The 19267-nt window shown below is 39.9% G+C and overlaps 2 protein-coding genes across 5 annotated transcripts in view; one reads left to right on the forward strand and one right to left on the reverse strand.

The window, feature by feature from the left end:
• The window catches only part of BNC2 (basonuclin zinc finger protein 2), a 433411-nt gene extending 418668 nt beyond the window's left edge, over positions 1 to 14743 (reverse strand). For 2 of the 4 annotated variants that reach the window (XM_064579724.1, XM_064579719.1), the window contains exon 1: positions 14612 to 14731. Coding sequence is in view for 3 of the 4 variants with exons in the window: in XM_064579719.1 (XP_064435789.1) it covers positions 14612 to 14614 (3 nt within the window). In the remaining variant the exon portion in view is untranslated. Of the gene's footprint in view, positions 1 to 14611 lie in introns of all 4 variants that reach the window. The other 2 variants (XM_045882449.3, XM_064579718.1) reach the window with 2 other exon arrangements.
• The window catches only part of LOC123849663 (uncharacterized), a 55508-nt gene continuing 50861 nt past the window's right edge, over positions 14621 to 19267 (forward strand). The window contains exons 1-4 of the mRNA XM_054509546.2: positions 14621 to 14653; positions 15084 to 15497; positions 18630 to 18671; positions 19083 to 19159. Coding sequence (XP_054365521.1) covers positions 14621 to 14653; positions 15084 to 15497; positions 18630 to 18671; positions 19083 to 19159 — 566 coding nt within the window. The remainder of the gene's footprint in view (positions 14654 to 15083; positions 15498 to 18629; positions 18672 to 19082; positions 19160 to 19267) is intronic.

Consider the following 19267-nt stretch of genomic DNA (forward strand, 5'->3'; position numbering starts at 1 on the left):
GAGCAGGAGGCAAGAGTGTAAGCACCTGACCAGTTAGAGGACACTAGAGCACGTCAGGTAAAAGATGATGGTGCTGTGGACCTGGGTAATGGCAGCAGAAGTAGTAAATGGGTGGTAACTGGGAGACAGATCTAACAGGTCTTGCCAAGCAGATGAGGAACACAAGAGGAAGAAACCCTAATAGATGCTGGGGAAAACAATGGTGGGAGCACCTGGGTGGCTCAGTGGGTTAAGCGTCTGACTTGGTTTTAGCTCAAGTCAGGATCTCAGGTTTGTGAGATAAAGCCCTAAGCAGGAGTCTGTTCTCTCCCTCTGCCTCTCCCTCTGTTTGCATTCTCTTTCTCTCCATAAAATGAATAAATCTTTAAAAAAAAATATGGTGAACACAGGTATTGGAGAAGCACATAAAAACAAGTCTCATGCCACTCATTTTAACAGGCCCTGTGTTTTTTGATGTATATTTCTATCTTTATCAGTGTCCAACATTTCCTGTGTAATTCCTCCATTCTCTCCATTATCACTCCCACTTTATTTTTACTTCTGACACCTTTTCAAATTTAAAATTTGGAATGTATTAAGTCCTGTGGTTTTAAAGAAGAACATTCCCACATTACACAATTGTACCATGACTGCTATGAAACTTACAGACTGCAGACTGAAAATATGGATGTAAGGATAAAAGTCAGACTATAAGGAAACCACAACAGGTTATTCCCTAGTCCACCAACATCTATCTGGCTGGCATCCAGTGGATGTTCAGTGCCTCATCCTTCTACCCCCTCTTCCTTTAATAAATTTTTCTCTTTAGTTGGAATCTAATTGATATGGAAGTGTTTTAAACAGAACAAAAGACTAAAGTAAAAAACAAAGGGGGTGGGGAACAAACTGGGAAGTTGCTGGAATCAACTAATAAAGTTAAAGGTATAGCATTAGCTTTTGAGTCCTTTTGGCATCCATAAAATAATACAATATAAAGAAATGTTGTTGAGTATCACACAGTATGACACATTAAGAATCTTTAAAATCTTACCTTGACCCTAATCATATGATATAAAAGAGAAGCCCAAATTGAAAATTTTTTCTATCACATAGAAAGTAGATGCAGAGATTAAACCTCTATAAATATACATATCTCTACTGCAGTTTATTCCACCTATATATAGGCCAATCTCAGATCTAAATCTCTATAAGGTATTTAACAACAGAAACTTTCTCTACCACATATTTAACTTGTCTCAAAGCTTTTTTACTGTTTTTTAAAAACAACATACATCTCTTTTCCCCCAGAAAACTGCTGTCTTATCCTATGGCCTCCCTCCATTCTCATATACAAAACACATTACATATAAGGTATCTCCCAAGAAATTTAAAATGAATGAAATGAGATTGCCATCTGCATTAGATCCATAAAAACCAAGCAGATGCAAAGTCACCTTAACAAGTAGCTCCCAAGATAGTTGACTAATATCTGCTTGAGAATATTAACATATTTAGAGAAAAAGAATTTGTCAATTAAAAGGGGAATAGGAAGAAGAAAAAAAGCGAGAGGAGTAAATTTTGTCAATGCTCTTCCAAACACAGCCCAGGAGACAGGAGTCCAAAGTGTGCACTGTAACCATAGAGGCTACTAGAAAGGCTTTCTCTGAAGCGAGAAGAGGCCCTTATGCCCTCCACCTGCATCCCTAATATTCTCTCCTCAAATCCCAAACTCATAAAGTAGCGATGAGCAACATTTGGATTATAATTTCACTCCCTACTTAAATTTGCCTGTGAAGCAAAGAATGTGCTAAGCATGCCAAAATGAGTATATGAGTATTTCAACTACTTTGCTATGCAGAGACACACATGGTCACACAGCATGTGTGTATGCATGCATGTGTGTATCTATTCTCCATCCCTCTGTCAGTGAACATCCTGAATGAGCCCATGAAGGACGGATCTCTTGCAAAGGCATAGAGATAAAATTAGATCTCTAAGCATACAAAGACCAGAGGCAGACCCTGGACTACAGTCATGCTAAGATAATGAACATGTTCCTGCACGTGAACTTCATGCTCCTTAATGTTAGGGTTATAGCTTCTACTTCATCTGTAATACCTACAGCACCTAATAGAGTGTCATGTATATCACAGAAATGCAATTGCCTATTAAGTTATTGGATTAGAAAATAATTAAAAGTTGTATCGACCTTGGAAAATGAAGACAACTAGAACTCCCATGCCTATGCCAAATGGACAGCATGAATATAAAAACCTGCAATTTTTAAAACATCTTTTTTTATTTTTATCAACTCATACACATCTGCAACCAGTTATTTTACATACAGTAAGCAAACATTTATTGTTTACTGTTAACAGATTTATCACTCTGGTTTATATGTATTTCAGAAATACAATTTGACATTAGTAAAACATTCAGCAATACACTTAATATTCATCTATGCCATCCACACATATACCCGAAACCACAAACAACAACATACCAGTTATTACTTACTACACTATGAAAATGTAACAGTAAACCAATCCCTACTGTCCCCCCAACAAATTTCAATAACCCATACTATTCTGTATTCTCCCTCCCCAACAAGGAGTTGCAAACTGTCGGTTTCTCATGGATCTCACACACACACACACACACACACACACACACACACACACACACTCACTCCATTAGATCTAATGATCACTGTCCTCCGTACACAAAAACGTCTTGTCAGTGACTGGTTGCTGTTCATGGACGTAGTGAAGCTGAAAGACCAATAGACAGACATAAGTCCTTTATGTGAAAATACTTTTTACATGGGACACTCATAGGGTGAAAAATATAGCTCAACACCTGGCAGAATTTCTAGGTTTATAAAATGTTTATTTTTTAATATCACTTAGAGTTAATGCACTCTGAAGTTAATATGTTAACCTATCAAAAATCAATTCAAACACATATAATGTTGTGTTTCCAATCACCACTCTGAATGAGAGGAGAATGTGAACTATCACATTGTACTTCCAGAAGCATACTGGCTAGCAAATGTACATGTTGACAGAATAAACTTCCCTAATCCACTAGAGAGTGAAATGTGTATTACAGGGAGATTAGATACCACAGGACAGAAAACTGAGTGACTTTCTTTCTATGTCTGTAGTGTTCCAATTAATTACCTTTTTAATGTCCCCAAAATCAAATCAAATCAAAACCACAAAAATGGTTTTCAAACCATGAAAGATAGCAAGAACACGATTTTGTCATTCCAAAAGTAGCATTAACTTTTTGTTCAACATTAACAAAATGTGTCATTTAATACAATGAAATGTATATATAACCAAAAATCTGTCTGGTAAATATAAAATTTTCTACCATGCCTATCTTTATAAATGATTTTAAATCCTCTACAGAATTTTCACAAGGAAAAAAGTAAATCCTCAAAATAGGAGATACAATTTTAAATCAGCTACTTACTATTTATATATGTAAAGCACTGATAAGCAGAATAAAAGTACATACTCTCCCCATATATATTTGATCAGTTAACCATCTAATTAAGTTGATACTGAATGAATAATGAAACTTTTATCCAAAATAACTGGGAAAAGGCCAAAAATAGACAATGCAGTTAAGTAAGAACAGCCCATTAGAATACCAGAAAAGCAATTACTTAGATGGACATAAATACAGGTCTTTAATGGCATGAATAAAGAGAAAATTAGAACTTTAAGGGAACAGTTTTGTTTTTTTTAATTCAACAATGATACAACATCGCTGCCTCCAAATTAGTTTACCTTTCATTTGTTTTCAAGTTTTTCTAATTCGACTACGAGGTATGTTAATTACAATATTTGCCATGTAAACTTTAAAAACAAGCTGATGTTTCCAAATGTGCCATGCCAGATTTGAACATGGTATTTATTTAAAACTTAACTGGACCAGTTAGTTTGGGTTTGAGATCATGCAACAGTTTTCAGCTTTAAGCACTGTTGATTGCAACAGAATGTCTAGGAAGGCAAATTTTCTCAATTTTTTTCCCTTTCCTTTTGAGGTATTTATAAAACCCAAAACAATTATCTCTAGGTACTTAAGTCCACCCTAGGGCATGAAGTGTCCCCCTTATCATACAGAACACCTAGCATACTTGTAAACTCAATGATAATTAAGAAACATCAAAGTCAAACCAGGGAGTCACACAGGCAACTAAAAGTTATCATCTTTTGCCTACTAAATGGCACATTTCTTATCCCCTAAGTACCACCAAGAGTTCTTTACCCGTACAGTAGAGGTACTCTCTTAATGTAGCCTTTACACTTCTGAGTTTTAAAGGTAACTGCTAAGGGCAACAAAAGAACAAATGGAACTACATCAAACTTAAAAAACTTATGTATGCAAAGGAAGTAATCAACAGAGTGAAAAAACAACATATTGAATAGACAATAACATTTGCAAACCGCATTTCTGAGAAGAGATTAATATCCAGAATATATAAGGAACTCCTAAAACTCAACAACAATAAAATCATCTGATTTAAAAATGGGCAAAGGACTTGAATAGACATTTCTCTAAGAAATATATATGAAAATGGCCAAGAACCATATGAAATGACCCTCAACAATACTAATGGGGAATACAAATCAAAACCACAAAGAGATATCACCTCATACCTTTAGAAGGGCCACTATTAACAAAAAAAAAAAAGAAAAAGGGGTGACTGGGTGGCTCAGTTGTTAAGCGTCTGCCTTCAGCTGGGGTCATGATCCCAGGGTCCTGGGATCGAGCCCAGCATTGGGCTCCCTGCTCAGCGGGAAGCCTGCTTCTCCCTCTCCCCCTGCTTGTGTACCCTCTCTCGCTGTGTCTCTGTCAAATAAATAAATAAAAATCTTTAAAAAAAAAAAAGAAAAAAATAACAAGTTGGCAAAATGTTGGCAAAAATACGGAAAAACTGAAACTTTTGTGCACTGTTGGTGGGAATGTAAAACAGGGCAGCAGCTATGGAAAATAGTATGAAGGTTCTTCAAAAAATTAAAAATAGAATTACTATATGATCCAGCAACCCCATTCCTGGGTATATATCCAAAAGAACTGCAAGCACAATCTTGCAGAGTTATTTGCACATCCATGTTCACTGCAGCATTTATTCACAATAGCCAAGAGGTGGACTCAACCTAAATGTCCATCTATAGATGAATGGGTAAAGAAAATGTACACACAATGAAATATAATTCAATTTTTTTTAAAGATTTTATTTATTTGAAGCATGCAGCACAAGCAGGGGAGGGGCAGAGGGAGAAGCAGACTCCCCGCTGAGCAACGGGCCTGACAGAGGGCTTGATCCCAGGATCCTGAGATCATTACCTGAGCCGAAGGCAGATGCTTAACCCACTGAGCCACCCAGTAGCCAATGAAATATTATTCAATCTTAAAAAAGAAAAAAATCCTGTCATGTGCTATAATACTGGATGAACCTCAAGGACATTATGTTAAATGAAGTAAGACCATTACAGGAAAACACTGCATGATTCTACTCATATGAAGTATTTATGTATTTATTTATTTATTTTTCATATGAAGTATTTAAAGTAGTGAAACTCTTAGAAAGTGAAATGGTGGTTGCCAGGAGCTGTGAAGAGAGGGGAAAATGGGAGTTGTTCAACAGGTAATAGAGTTTCAGTTCTGCAAGATGACAAAATTCTGAAAATGTATTGCACAAGAAGATGCAGTTAACAATACACTCTATACCATACATTTAACACTGTTGAAGTTGTTCAATTTTATGTTATATGCTTTTTACCACAAATTTTTTTAATAAACTATAAGGAACCAAGAATAGTGAAATAATTTGAAAAAGAAGGACAAAGTTGGGAGACTCACATTTGTCAGTTGCAAACTTAATGCAAAGCTACAGTAATTTTGGCAGTGTGGTACTTGGAAAGGATAGACACACTTATCAATGGAACAAAATGGAGAGAGAGTCTAGAAATAAGCCCTTACATCTACAGTCAAATAATTTTCCACAAATGTGCCATGATAATTCAATGGAGTTAAGAATTCTCTTTTCTACAAGTGGTCCTGGGAACAACTGGATATCCACATTCAAAAGAATGAAGCTGGATCCCTACTTCATATTATACACAAAAGTTAACCCAAATAAAGACCTAAGTATATGAGTTCAAACTATTATATTCTTAGAAGAAAACAATGGTAAATCTTTATGACCTTGGGTTAGACAGTGTTCCTTAGCACACCAAAAACACAAATGACAAAAGAAAAAATAAGTTCGACTTCATCAAAATTTAAGGTGTCTGTGCTTCAGAGGACACCATCAAAAAAATCAAGACAACCCACAGAGAGTAAATATTTGTAAATTTCGTATCTAATAGAGGACTTCTGTCCAGAATATATAAAAAGCTCTTATAACTCAACAATGAAAAGACAAATAACCTAAGTGAAAAATGGGTAAAGGATCTAAGAGACATTTCTCTGTTATATAGAGATCTACAAATGGCCAATAAGCACATGAAAAGATGCTCAATACCATAAGCCATCAGGGAAATGCAAATCAAAACCACTTCACACCCACCAGGATGGTTAAAATTAAAAGACCGTAACAAATTTGGGAGGATGTGGAGAGATTAGAAAACTCACACATCCGCTGGTAGAAAGGTAAAAAAGCAAGCAGCTGCTTCGGAAAATGATGTGGCAGTTCCTCAAAAGTTAAAGATGGTTGCAATTCTACTCCTAGGTATATATCTGACAAAAATGAAAACGAAACACTTGTACACAAATGTTCGCAGCTGCATTATTCATAATAAGAACCAAAAGGTGTATCCCTGGATGAATGGATAAATAAAAAGTGCAATATCCGTAAAATAAAATATTAATCGGACATTTTTAACAGGTGAATTGTTTGGTATATTACATCTCAATACACCTATTAAAAATAGTAATCTGCTATGATTATATAGTACTATCACATAAAATATAAAATACTCCAACTCAAAAATAACTTAGAAATTACCAAACTCACTTGATTTACAAAGGACGAAGTGCAGGCTTTCAAACCTGGGTGGAATAGAATGAGGCCTGTCTTGAAACCCAGTCCCAGGGCTATTCTAACCCTAGAGTGGATAATGGTGCAGTACCTCCCTGTCCTGAGATACTGACTGGATGAAGACTAGGCACAGGGTTGCGAGAGAGAGTAGCTACTGCCATGTATTCTTTTTCTCTTTAATTACCATGTAGCTCTGGCCTACTTCCAAGGGTGTGTTTTGAGTGGGGGGAGGTATGGCTGACATTATGGCCTTACAAGTCCCTCTTTCCTCTTCTACTTCACCCAACACAAACCATAATGAATGGAAACAGGACAGTTAGGGAAAGTTAATACACCCTTGCCTTGTCTGTGAGAAGGCTACCAGGTCACCTCAGATGATCAAGACAGATTCATTTACATATAACGTATACAGAATTTCCACCCAATGAGCAAGAGACCAGACTGTGCCCTGGCTGGGCACTTAGCTGTCAATTACTGAATATATATATTTTCCCTGGAAGAATGCATCCTATCTGAGGGAAGGAGTGTGGAAAAATAGCTCATCTCTCTTCCCCAAAACAAGGATAACTAAGCCAATTAATACATTCATAAGACATCATGAAAAGAGAAAGTTTTAAATACAACTATTCAAAAGTTAGCCTTGGCTAAAAAAAGTTGGGTCAAGTAAAAAATGATAACTTTGCAGGGATTTGGTGATAATATATTTGCAAAGTTATTGGAGAGTCCCAAAGAGTTTGGTAAACTGACAAAAATTATTTAAATGAGAAAGACAAAATTGTTTTATTCAGCTTTGGTAACACAGATTTTCCTTGCTTAAAAAAATGAACTTTTGGTAAAGAGAGATGAGGTATTATAATTTACTATTTTCTATTTAAATGTTTTGAAAATTCTTAAAAAGTAGTTCTATGAATCTTCTAAGATGTCAATGTAATATTTTCCAATGCAAAATCTACAATTATTTGTCTTTATTATGACTTGAAAATGATCTGATATTCATCCTGTTTTTCCTTTACATTAAGACAACAAAGCAACTGCATTTTTAAAGAATCATGTAGCACAGGAAAATAGGCTACAATATTTTTACACAGATTTCAAAACATATACATCTATGAAATATGTTTCTTCTAGATATGTAAGAAGATAAACTGCTAATAGATCCATTCATACAATTCAGTCAGTATAAAAAATACTTAGTTCTAATATACTAGTCACGAGAAATACCACTTTTGTCCTCTGAAAGATTAAAAAATGAAAATAAGACTTTTCATTGCTGTCAAACGTATTCAATTTTCCCCTCAAATGAAGTTTAGATGAAAACAATGTGACTGACAAGCTCCAGCACAGGCAAATCTTGGCAGCCCTCAACTCTGTCTATCTCCTTGGCCTGTTAAGCAAAATTCCTTCACAAACTGTTGGTCTTTGCAATAACTCCTACAAAGCTCATTACTGCCAGCATCAGCCTATCCCCCATGTTGGGCATTTATCCCTGCGATGCATATCAACATGTGGCACATGTCCTTGACGTGCACAGAAGGGCTGCACCCCGGGACAGCAGCATGCACGACAATAGTGTCGACTCTTACTTCTTTATGGTTGCTGGGATGTGACCGAGAAATCTAATAACTGTGACAGTGGGGCCTTTCGGGTTTTCGTTGCATTTCTAGACAGTGAAGCTGCACAGACACTAATGAAAGGTTAAATGAATAGGAATAGTTGACAAGAGGTACAATAAAGAAGGAGCTTGGTAATCCACAGACACTGAGCAGAGATCCTTGGCTCAAGCAGAGAAAGGACAGCACATCGTGGAGTCACAATATTTAAAACAGCTTGCTATACACAGAGGCTTTTGTGTCTGGGTACACGTCTGGCTTTGGACTAAAAAAAAAAAAAGGATACTGAAAAGGAATTTCAGCATGGGGCACTTTGGCAAATGTAAGGTCATAATAAGAGAAAAATGTTTTGTGTGGGTTGTTACATCTTTGTACTAAACACAAAAAAGCTGGAACTATGAACTCATGAACCACAAGTTCCAAGACAATACTGTACATTTTGACAACTATTAAATACTGTATCTAGAGAGCTGGTTTGATGTGATTCCCACTGGTAAGATATACATGCAATGACTCATTTAGCAGTTCCACATTCGGTCTTCCTTATGGAAGAATTCCTGATACTCATCTTAGAGTTTTAAAGTCCTAGTTTTCAGTGAACATGATTTGTTACAAATATCACCAGAGCTCTCCAGCCATCTTCCATTCATTGCAAAACTTCCCAGTAGCTTACTATAAGGAAACTGAATTTATCATGCTAGCAATGTGTGAAGTACAAGGCAAATTTTTTGTAATTCCAAGTGACTGTAAAAGTAAAATGTCCTCAACTAACATTCTTAATTATTGAATTTAAAAAAATTTTTTTTTAGTTTAGTGTTCTCACTATACCTTAAGGGAAGGTCGTATACCTTGGGGAACTGATTTTAAAATTATAATAGCAAAACTATTTAAACCACCAAGAAAAAAAAAACGTTCCAGAATGTCAAGGGAAAAATAAAGCCAAAAACAAAAAAAACCCACGACATTGTTAGGTATCAATTTTTTTTTAAAGAAGTTATGACTCTGCTATGGCATTACCTTAAAAAATGATTATCTGTAAAATCATCCTACACATATGCATGAGTTAGGATATAGGTTCACAATAAATGGTAAAAGCATACTGAGAACAAGTTTTAAAACAAGGGAGCCTCTTTGAACAGCCAAATTAAATTATAGCTGAACTCTTGAGTGTACTGAGGATTCTAATAAGCAACAAATAAAGACTTTTATTGGCTAGCAACATAATGAGAGTTACTGTGTGAAAGATGAAAAAAAGACAAATCTGGGTAGTTTATCTCACTGGATTATGTTATTTACTTAAATGGTAAATAAGTCTGTCCAAAGTAATGCTACTAAAAACTAGTATATAAATATTAAAGAGCAATTATGATCAATGACTCTTTAATGTAAACATATTACAAATTTTAGTGGAAAGACTGCTAAACAACTGTGAAATTAAACAATAATTAATTTAATACCACTTAAGTTCTATTTCTTCAAATTTAACTTACTTATTGATTCATAATATATCAGCTTTATAAATGGTTTACTATTTTATGCTTATAAACGAAGCATTTATTCTAAAGGAGTTTTCTCTCCAGAATACGGCAGTTGTATGTAGAACTACTTCAAAACTATTATTTACAGAAAGGAGGTTGTCCTTACTGAACTGAAAGAAGGTATTCCCCTCTTCAGTGATTTGGTAGGAAGTTACTTTTAATAGAACTTTGAAGAGTGGCCTCCTAGCAGAACTCCTTCAGTTGGCAAAACAACAAACAGTATTTAGCAAACCAAATCAGATTTAAAATGTATTTGGTTGCACTTTGCTAGATCTTCAAATCACATAAAAGGTAGAACCCTAGATTTCTTAGCGGACTACTTGTTCTTGTAGAAAGTTCCGTTGCTTTTGTCACAGCTTAAAAAACAACACAAAAAAAACCCTATAGCACCTCCAAGCCTAAACATTAAGCGAGTATTATCTACTCCTATTCTACAACATTCTGATTGCCAGTGATTTTTTTTTAACCTTAAGTATATCTAATAAAATCATAAGGCTCCCTCTAGCTCTTCAGAGAGGAGTTTACTAACCAATGATCCTATGTAATTCCCATCCAACAGAAAAGATTTGAGGCTGCCTCCCCTTCCACAAAAAATGTTTTCAACTGTTTCTTGCAAGGATGTAGATGGTAAATGAGACCATCTGCAGAGGAATTCAGAAAGCACTGCTCCTTATATCCACATTCACTCAATCTATTAATTGCTTCCAACCTAAGCTTTATATAGAAAATTCTAGAGTGAAACTTTAACCTGTTTAAACTATACATGCACCCCCAACTTAGATTTACCAAGCTAGTTAAAATTAATTTTCATCTCGAAAAACAAATAACATATATAGAATATCTACAGAAATTCAAACATGTGATCTGGTCTCAGTTCTAAAAACCTACATTTAAATGCAGAATCTTGAAATTTATTTTTTAATTATTAACAGTGTATCTGTGGAGTTACCCTAAAACAAAAGATGCCGATGGTAACTGTAGAAAACATTTACACATACCAAGTATTTACACACAACACTGGTAATGACCTTCTAATTTGTTTAATCTTTTCTGTTTCAGTATTGGATATTTTAGGATAGCAGTTACTTAGAAGACTACAAATAATATAGTCGAAGTACACCATTGATATTTAGTCTATCTTACAATAGCCATAAAAAGCCCCATAGTCGACTGGCAAATCATTTCAAACAAATGAATACGAAAAATGCTAAATTGAAAAAAAAATACTAAATTGAACTCCTCACACGCGTAAGAGCCATCTTTCACATACTTAATATTTACAGTGGTGCTGAACCTTAACTATAAAATGAAAAATAAAGGGAACCACTAACTTCAAGTCATCACCTATTCTGGTCTCCCTTAAAATAAGAAATATTCCCAGGAACAACAAAAAGAATAGCTCCCTCCACCCCCAACCCCCGCCCCTTTTTGAGCCAGTGTCCAATTTCTTCTTTTCTGAACAGCTGTATTATCCAACTTAAGTTGCTCTGCTAATTTCAGTCCCACAAGGACTAACTTGGAAGGCAAAAAAATACAAGAAAAGATCAATTTGCTGGGAAAGATCAAATGAGAAAACTGTGGGGACAGCACCAGGTCAGCGTGTGGAGAACTAAGCAGACCTGTTCTTCATTAACTGTGGCTCTCTGGGGATGTCACACACTACCTGTCCGTGGGTTTTATTGAACCGCCTAACCCGCCTCTCTGTTCCATTCTTCTGGGCCCAAGTGAATCATATCCTGCTGCTGACAAGTTAGCAGGGGACTGCGGCTGCAACATGAAAGTACTTTTCTTTCTTGTCTAAATCAGGCAGATTTTTGAAAAGACGACACAGCATTGACTCGTGACATGGCAAGATGAAACGAGAGGTCTGGGCCGGTCTTGGAGCTGTGCAGATAAAAGTAATCAAATGACACTCCTGGAATGCAAATTGGCATTCTTGACTGCAGCAATTGCACAACCATGAAACATCCCTGACAGCAAGCAAGATTAGGACAAAATGTTATGTAAAGCACTGAACTCAAAAACTCTCACTTGAAAATTCAAACTGTAACACTTACATTTTAATATAGCAATAGTCAGCTCTGCTTTTGTCTGCTTCTTTTTGTAATCACATATCCCTGCCTGACAGATCTCTTACATTCCAGGTAGAAGAAAAAAAAAAAAATTAGGTATTGGGAAATGTATAACTGCTCTTAATATTTTCTTAATATTTATTTTTAAAAATCACAGGAGGTTGGTTCTTGTTCAAAGTTTTACATGCAAACACCACCGAACTTAATATTCTCAAGGGGGAAAAAAAGACAGTTTCAGTCGTTTCTCACAAGACACTCAAAACAGAGTTCACATTCAGGTTCAGTATTATTTCCCTCAGGTGAAGATACTCTTGTACTTGGTAGAGTGATTAGCAATCTGGATTTTAAATACTCTGCTCTCCAGGAACAGAAAGAGTAGCTACAACTAAGAACTTCATTAAGGCTGAAGAGTTTAAATGAAACAGCTACAAATACAACATAAAACACACATACTCTATAAAGGTTCACAAGGGATTTTGTGTGTGTGTAAGCCCAAAGGGTAAAAAGGAAGTTCTATTAACTTGTATGAGGTCTCACTACTCCTGACTACGTCTTCAAATCAGACACACTAAATAACAGTGCCAGAAATAAATTCCTCCAGTTAAAACATGTACGTGTGTGCAGTTAACGTCTGAAACTGCAGAATACAAAGCAGTGGATAACAAATGGATTTAGCCACTTTTCAAAATGATTAGTATCTGGGAATAGATGTGTAGACAAACAGAATGTAGGCTGGGGGAAAGGGAAGAAAAATAATACCTACAACCGACTTTACAGTGTTCTTAGGTAGATGCCGCTAGAAGAAAAAACCCAAGCACTAACTATCTTTAATATTTTGCTTTGACGCCTCCACTTAAAAAACAGGTTCCAACCACTGCAACTGTCCGCGAAGTACATAAAAATTAATAAGGCAGGCCACTTTCTGCCACTTTTATCCTGGGTACACAGGATTGTTTTATGTTATCTTTCGTACATCAGCTTTACAACAGCTTGACTCTAAGGAAAATGGGAACCACTATAAATCGCACGCTGCTTTCAAAACCACTTTAATTTCTGTCAGCGTTACTGTAACCACAGTCTTGGGCGCAGGCTATTTTGTGTGTGTGTGTGTGTGTGTGTGTGCGCGCGCGCGCGTGCCTACATCTGACAGTCGCATCTCCTACACTCCAGTTGTGACTTTGATCACTGAAACAAGAGGTGTCACATTAGGGGGAAGGGAAGAGGGAAAAAACGCCAACCCGCTATCTCCCTTTTTCCTACATATTCCATCTACATGCAGAACGGTAGATCAGATCCCCGAGCGGGGGTAACAATAGCGGCTCTGGGTGGAAGCGAACTCAAGGGAAGGGAGTGGTCCAACCCCATTTCTAACAAATCACTTCCCCGAAAGCGGACAGAGCGCTCACCACCAGGAGAACTCACTGCACGCTGCCTCGCTGCGGAGAAGCCGCTCGGAGGAGAGGAGCTGGGCTCGAATCGCGTCTTCCCATCTCCTCCACCACTTGCCCTTGGAACTTTTCTTATTTAGCCTCACTACACAGGGGATTTCATTCACTTTTCTTTCTTTTTTTTTTAATTCTGTCCCCTCCCCGGGCCCCAAATGCCTCCCTGCAGTCAATGTGTAAGTAGAACAAATGCGCTCCTTTAAAATTGCACCTCAAAAATCTCCGTCTCTCTCGCGTTTATTCTCCTGCCCTACGTTTTGCACATTCTTCATAAAGCCTCCAGGAGCACTTCCTACGTTTTCTTCATTTACAAAGGGAGGGTTGCCGAACGCGAGGGAGAGGGGAGGGGAAACGCCAAGGTGCCGGGACCCGGCGGCTGCGTCCCCGCCGCGCGGCGCACCAGCGCGCCCAGGCGCCCACGCCCGGCCGCCCGGCCCTCACTCGCCGGCAAGTTTTAAAAGTTACCGTTGTCCAAGACGCTTTGCTCTCCGCCCCGAGCTCCCTCCAGCGCTCCATTCATCCCCACCTCCCCTCCACTCCGTCCTCCCCTGCCCGTCCCAACTCCCTGGAGCCCCTCGCTCGCCGGCCGCGCTCACCTTTCCTCGCCCGCCGCGAGAGGGGGCGAACTTCCCGAGCCCCCCCCCCCTCACACACACACACACACCTCCCACCCCGAGCTCTCCTCGCAAACTTGGGCCAAGTTGGGGGGAAATTTCGGGAGCACGGCAGGAGCCAGGTTGGGCTGGGGTTCTCCTCTCCTGCCCGCCCTCCTCAGCGCCCCCCTCCACCTCACGCCGCCGGACTTGAGGAAAACACGGCCCCCGGGCGGCCCCAGGGGCGCGCGGGCACGGGGCTCACGTCTGACGAAGTCTAGAATAAAAAGGAAAGGAGGGTGGAAACTTCTTACCATCTCGGCATGCTGGTTGTCAAGTGCAGCCCCCGCCTCTTGGTCTCCTCTTAGCGGCCGCGCCTGGACCAGCCCCTCGGCCGCCTCTCGCTCCTTCTGTCTCGGCCTTTCTTTCCCTCCCCCTCCCGATTTCCTCCGGGCCGCCGCTCTCGCCGCCTCCGCCTCTCCCCGCCCGCCCGCCCGCGCGCGCCCTCGCCGCGGCCCCTCTGCGCTCAGGTGACTGATTTACACACGCGCCCAGGGTCGCCCTCGCTCTCCAAGTCGGAGCCTGCAGAGTTCCCCCGGCTCCTCAGGACAAAAAAAAAAAAAAGAGAGAAAGAAAAAAGGAACGGACTGTCCCGGGTGGAGGCTGCTGCGGGGGGCGGGGGAGAGACCCCCGGACGAGGTGACCTGGGGCGGATTTGCAAGCCCCACGAGTTTCTCCTCTGCAAAAATGTCGTGACTACAATGTTGCTTCCCTTTTGCAAAATAGAAGTGGGTTAGTTTTGTTGTTGTTTGGCCTCAGATTTCTAGGGGTTTCGTGAGGGAGGATGTATATTTCTCGCCCCCCCCACGCCCTGTTACTGCTCCCCCCGCTCCTGGTGGGGATGGAAAAACAACTTTGGCGCCCCCCGGGGGGTGCGGGCGTGGAGGTGGAGGTGGCCGCCAGCGCCTAGCTGTCAAAGAGAATCGCCGAGGAAAGGGCGCGAACTTTATTCCGACTGCGGCAAACCGTGGCGTCGCTTTCCTTTTCGGGCACTCGCCGGTCTCTGTCCCCTTTGACCAGTTCCTCCTCCCGCACCGCCGCCGCCTCCTTTCCCCTTCCCCTTTTTCTCTTTCCGCCGCGGCTGCCCCGGCGCCCCTCGCCCCCGCCAGCCCGGGTCCTCCGCGCGCCGCTGGACAGAAGGTGAGGGAAGCGGAGGAAAACCCAGGGGACGGAAACTCGGGACAGAACGTGCTGGGCGAAAAGGCGAAAAGTTGCGCGCAGCCAGGGGGGAAAAGTTGCTCGGGGCGGCGTGTTTTGTGCCGGCCCAGACGCCGGCTTGCGGCGAGGGCTTCCTTCCCCTTCCCCTAGTCTGGGCCGCGGGCCTTGGGCTGGAGGCGGCCCGGGGAGAGGAAGGGGACCGCCGCCTCCGCAGGGGAAGACGGGCCACATCTGTGGGTGACACTCAGCCGACCCGCGGAGTCGCAAAAACGCACACGCCTGCAGCTGAAGGAAATTTCTTAAATGCAGGGAAAACACTCCCGGGCCGCAAGTGGGGGTGGGGATGGGGGCGAGTTTAATCATCATCAGCTTTCTAACGTACACTTTGTGCCAAAAACATCTCCGCGTTGTGCAGATTTATCTTAGCTAGAGCAAACTTTCTGCTTTTCCGACATGGGAGGAAGGCACAGGTTTCAAGCATACTCTCTGAGCCCTGGAAATCGGAATCGTCCAGGACTTGCTTGGCAGAACAACAGGTTTGAATCATCCCTCCTTCCTTTCTTCCTTCCCCGAAGTCGAGGGGCAGAGAAACTGCCTCATTGCATCCAGAGGTCAGCATTAAATTCCTCTGAAAATATGTCGCCTTGGAATTAACATAGTTTTATTTTCTTTGATACACAGTCTGCGCTTAAGTTTAATATAAAATTTCACGATAATTGAAAAGAATATTTGGGGAGCCATGATGAGAGACTGGCCCAAGTAGCCACAGCTGTTCTGAAAATGTGATTAAGCTTATTATTCACGTGGATCCCGCTTTTTAACAGCGGGGCCGCCGCACCTGCAGTTATGTGTGCTGATTGGGTCCAAATTCCTGACCGTTTTTAGGCCCTTAGAAAGCAGATTTCAACTCATTTCTGTATTTGTATGACTCTCGGCATCATCTCGGTGTGGAAAGGTTTGTCTGGTAAATGCTTCTACTATATTATTTATAGTAAATACTTTGTAGAATTCTAGGCACATGGTTCATCTGGAGTTTTCTAGTGGGAGACAGATTACTTCTCTAGAGCATAAATCAGAGTAAAGACTATCTAATGACTACCCGTATATATAAATGCATGTTATCTAAGAAGGCTCATCTTTAAATGATTTGATTAAGGTGTGGAGCATGTTCCCTTATTCTGTAAACATCACTGTAACATCATCCTATAGTTTGTAGAAACTGATTACACAAGGGATAATGACAACCAAATGTGCATTCTGAGCAACTGAGGATCATCACAAGAATTCTCCGGAAATGAGCCAAGTTCCAGTGTGTTTTCCTGTATTATGGAGAGACGAGAAAAGCTAGTTGCTAATTTCAGAGTCATTACCCATACAAATCCATTCACACACTTACCGCTTTGGACAACTGACAGACCAGCAATTGCCAAACAATTGTATTCACACAGTGCATTTTTGGCTGTGCACCTACTCTGGCCAACAGCAGAAGTTATTCCACAACAAGTAACCTGTAATTTACATTCCCCTGATTGGTTCCAGAGCTGTCTGTTTTTGATGTTAGCATACAAACAATTTATGTGAGGCAAGATGTGTCTATTTGGGGTCCAGTACCTTTCTAGAGAGTCCGCATTATAAAAAGGGGTAATGTGTTGGGCTGAAGAGCAGCCCGAGGAGAAGGTGGAAGAATTGACAGAAGCAAATATATAGAGCATTCCACAGCCTCTTATGTCCTCCAGTGGGTTTGTATGGCAATTGGAATAAAACCTTAAGTCTTTTCTGTGTCCTGCAAGATTTTAATGATCTATATCTGTTGGACTTTTCACTCCTCTATTATATTCCTCTCATGAATACGCTAAAGTCACACTGGCTTGCTTTCTGTGCGCCTTGCCAAGCTCCTTCCTGCTCTCTGCCCTGCTCTCTGCCCTGCTGTTCTTTCTACGTGGAATATTCTTCCACGTTTTCCAGTGCTTTCGTCTTACCCATCACATTTCAGCTCTAACTTCACTTCTTTAGATCCTAATTAAACTAGCTCTTTGCCCACATCCTGAAACACCCCTCACATTTTGTCCCATTACTTACTTTTCTTTATATGCCTTAGAAGTAACTGAAATTACCTTTTTAAATGCTTATTAGTTTTCTGCAACTAAAATGTAAGCTCCATGGGGGCAAGAGCTGTATCTACCTTGTTCACTTACATAGTGTCAGTCCATAAAACAGTGCCAAGCACAAAATAAACTCTTAGAAATATTGTTTGAATTAAAGAAGAAAGTCAAAATCATCACACTATATTAATGATGACCTTAGGGCCAGACAAGTTCACTCTTGTGAGTGCTAGATCTGTTCTTTTGGGGGTGGAGTAAAACCTGTTGACTTCCTGTACCAGTGATCCTCAGAGTGTGGTCTGGTGCATCCCTGTATATCCCTAAGACCCTTTTAGGAGGGCCATGGGGTCAAAACTATTCTTATTATATACTGAGAAATTATTTGCCTTTCTCATTCACATTCTGTCACAAAAGTACAGCAGAGTTTGTTAAAGGCAACATGACCTGATATCCAACAAACCGAATGCAGAAGCCAAAATGAAAAATCTACCTATCTTGTTATAATCACTTTAAGGAGACTTACCAAAAAATGTAAATAAGTGCCACTCTTATTTTTTTTTGTTGTTCTGGAAAACAATTATTTTTTCATTTTATAATATGGGTATGTATTCATTTCCTATTGCTACCATAACAAATTACCACAAATTCAGTGGCTTAAAACAATAGAAATTTATAATTCTAGAGGTCAGAAGTCTGAAATGAGTTTCACTAAGCTAAAATCAAGGTGTCTACAGGCCTGCTTTCCTTTCTGGAGACCCAAGGGGAGAATCCATTCCCTTACCTTGTCCAGCTTCTAGAGACCACCCACATTCCTTGGCTCAGGATACCATACCCTTACATCTCTAAAGCCTATGATAGATAGACGTGTCTTATCTTTATCACTCTGACATTGCCTCCTTTCACTTATACCTACCCTTGTGATTATATTAGGCCCATCTAATAATCCAGTATAGTCTGCCTATCTCAAGATCCAGCTCCACATCAACTTAATCACATCTGAACATATTCACAGGTAGCCAGGATGAGGATGTGGACCTTCATTCTGCCTACCACAGTACGTAACAAATGATTGGCCTATTATTTTAAATGAATTAATAACTAAAAATCTTCGGAGTTTAAATTTATGATACAATAAATACCAATAGCTATTGCCCACATAAACCAAAGCTCTTTGCAGTCTTCAATAATTTCTAAGAGGTCATAAGACCAGTTTGAGAATCACTGGCCTGCGCAATAGCTATTTTCCCTTCTTCCATGTCTCAAGTTAAACTAGATTGCACTAAACTGATTATGCTAGCCCTGTTTCCTTTGTTGTGATTGGTTTAAGGATGGGCATGTTACTTAGTTCTGGCTGATGAAGGATGAGGGGAAATCATTGAGGGACTTGAAGATAAGATTTTATTCATTAAAACAAACAAAAAGACTGGCAAGAAGTAAATTGTCCCTGTTCTGCTCTGAATGTTAGGATGGGAGAATGTGGCACCTGAAACAGCTGCATCCACCTTGTGACCAGACGGGAGTCCACACACTTGGGATGACAAGGTAGGCAGGTGGAAAGCACATGAGCTCTTGATTTTGTTTTTGACTTGCTGAATTAACCAACCCCAGGTGGCTTGAGACTCCTTATTATGTGATGTAATTCATCCCTTT

The sequence above is a fragment of the Mirounga angustirostris genome, unplaced genomic scaffold, assembly GCF_029215605.1.
Source record: "Mirounga angustirostris isolate CCGP_5_RB_7025 unplaced genomic scaffold, mMirAng1.0.hap1 SCAF_15, whole genome shotgun sequence".
Taxonomy (NCBI): Eukaryota; Metazoa; Chordata; class Mammalia; order Carnivora; family Phocidae; genus Mirounga; species Mirounga angustirostris.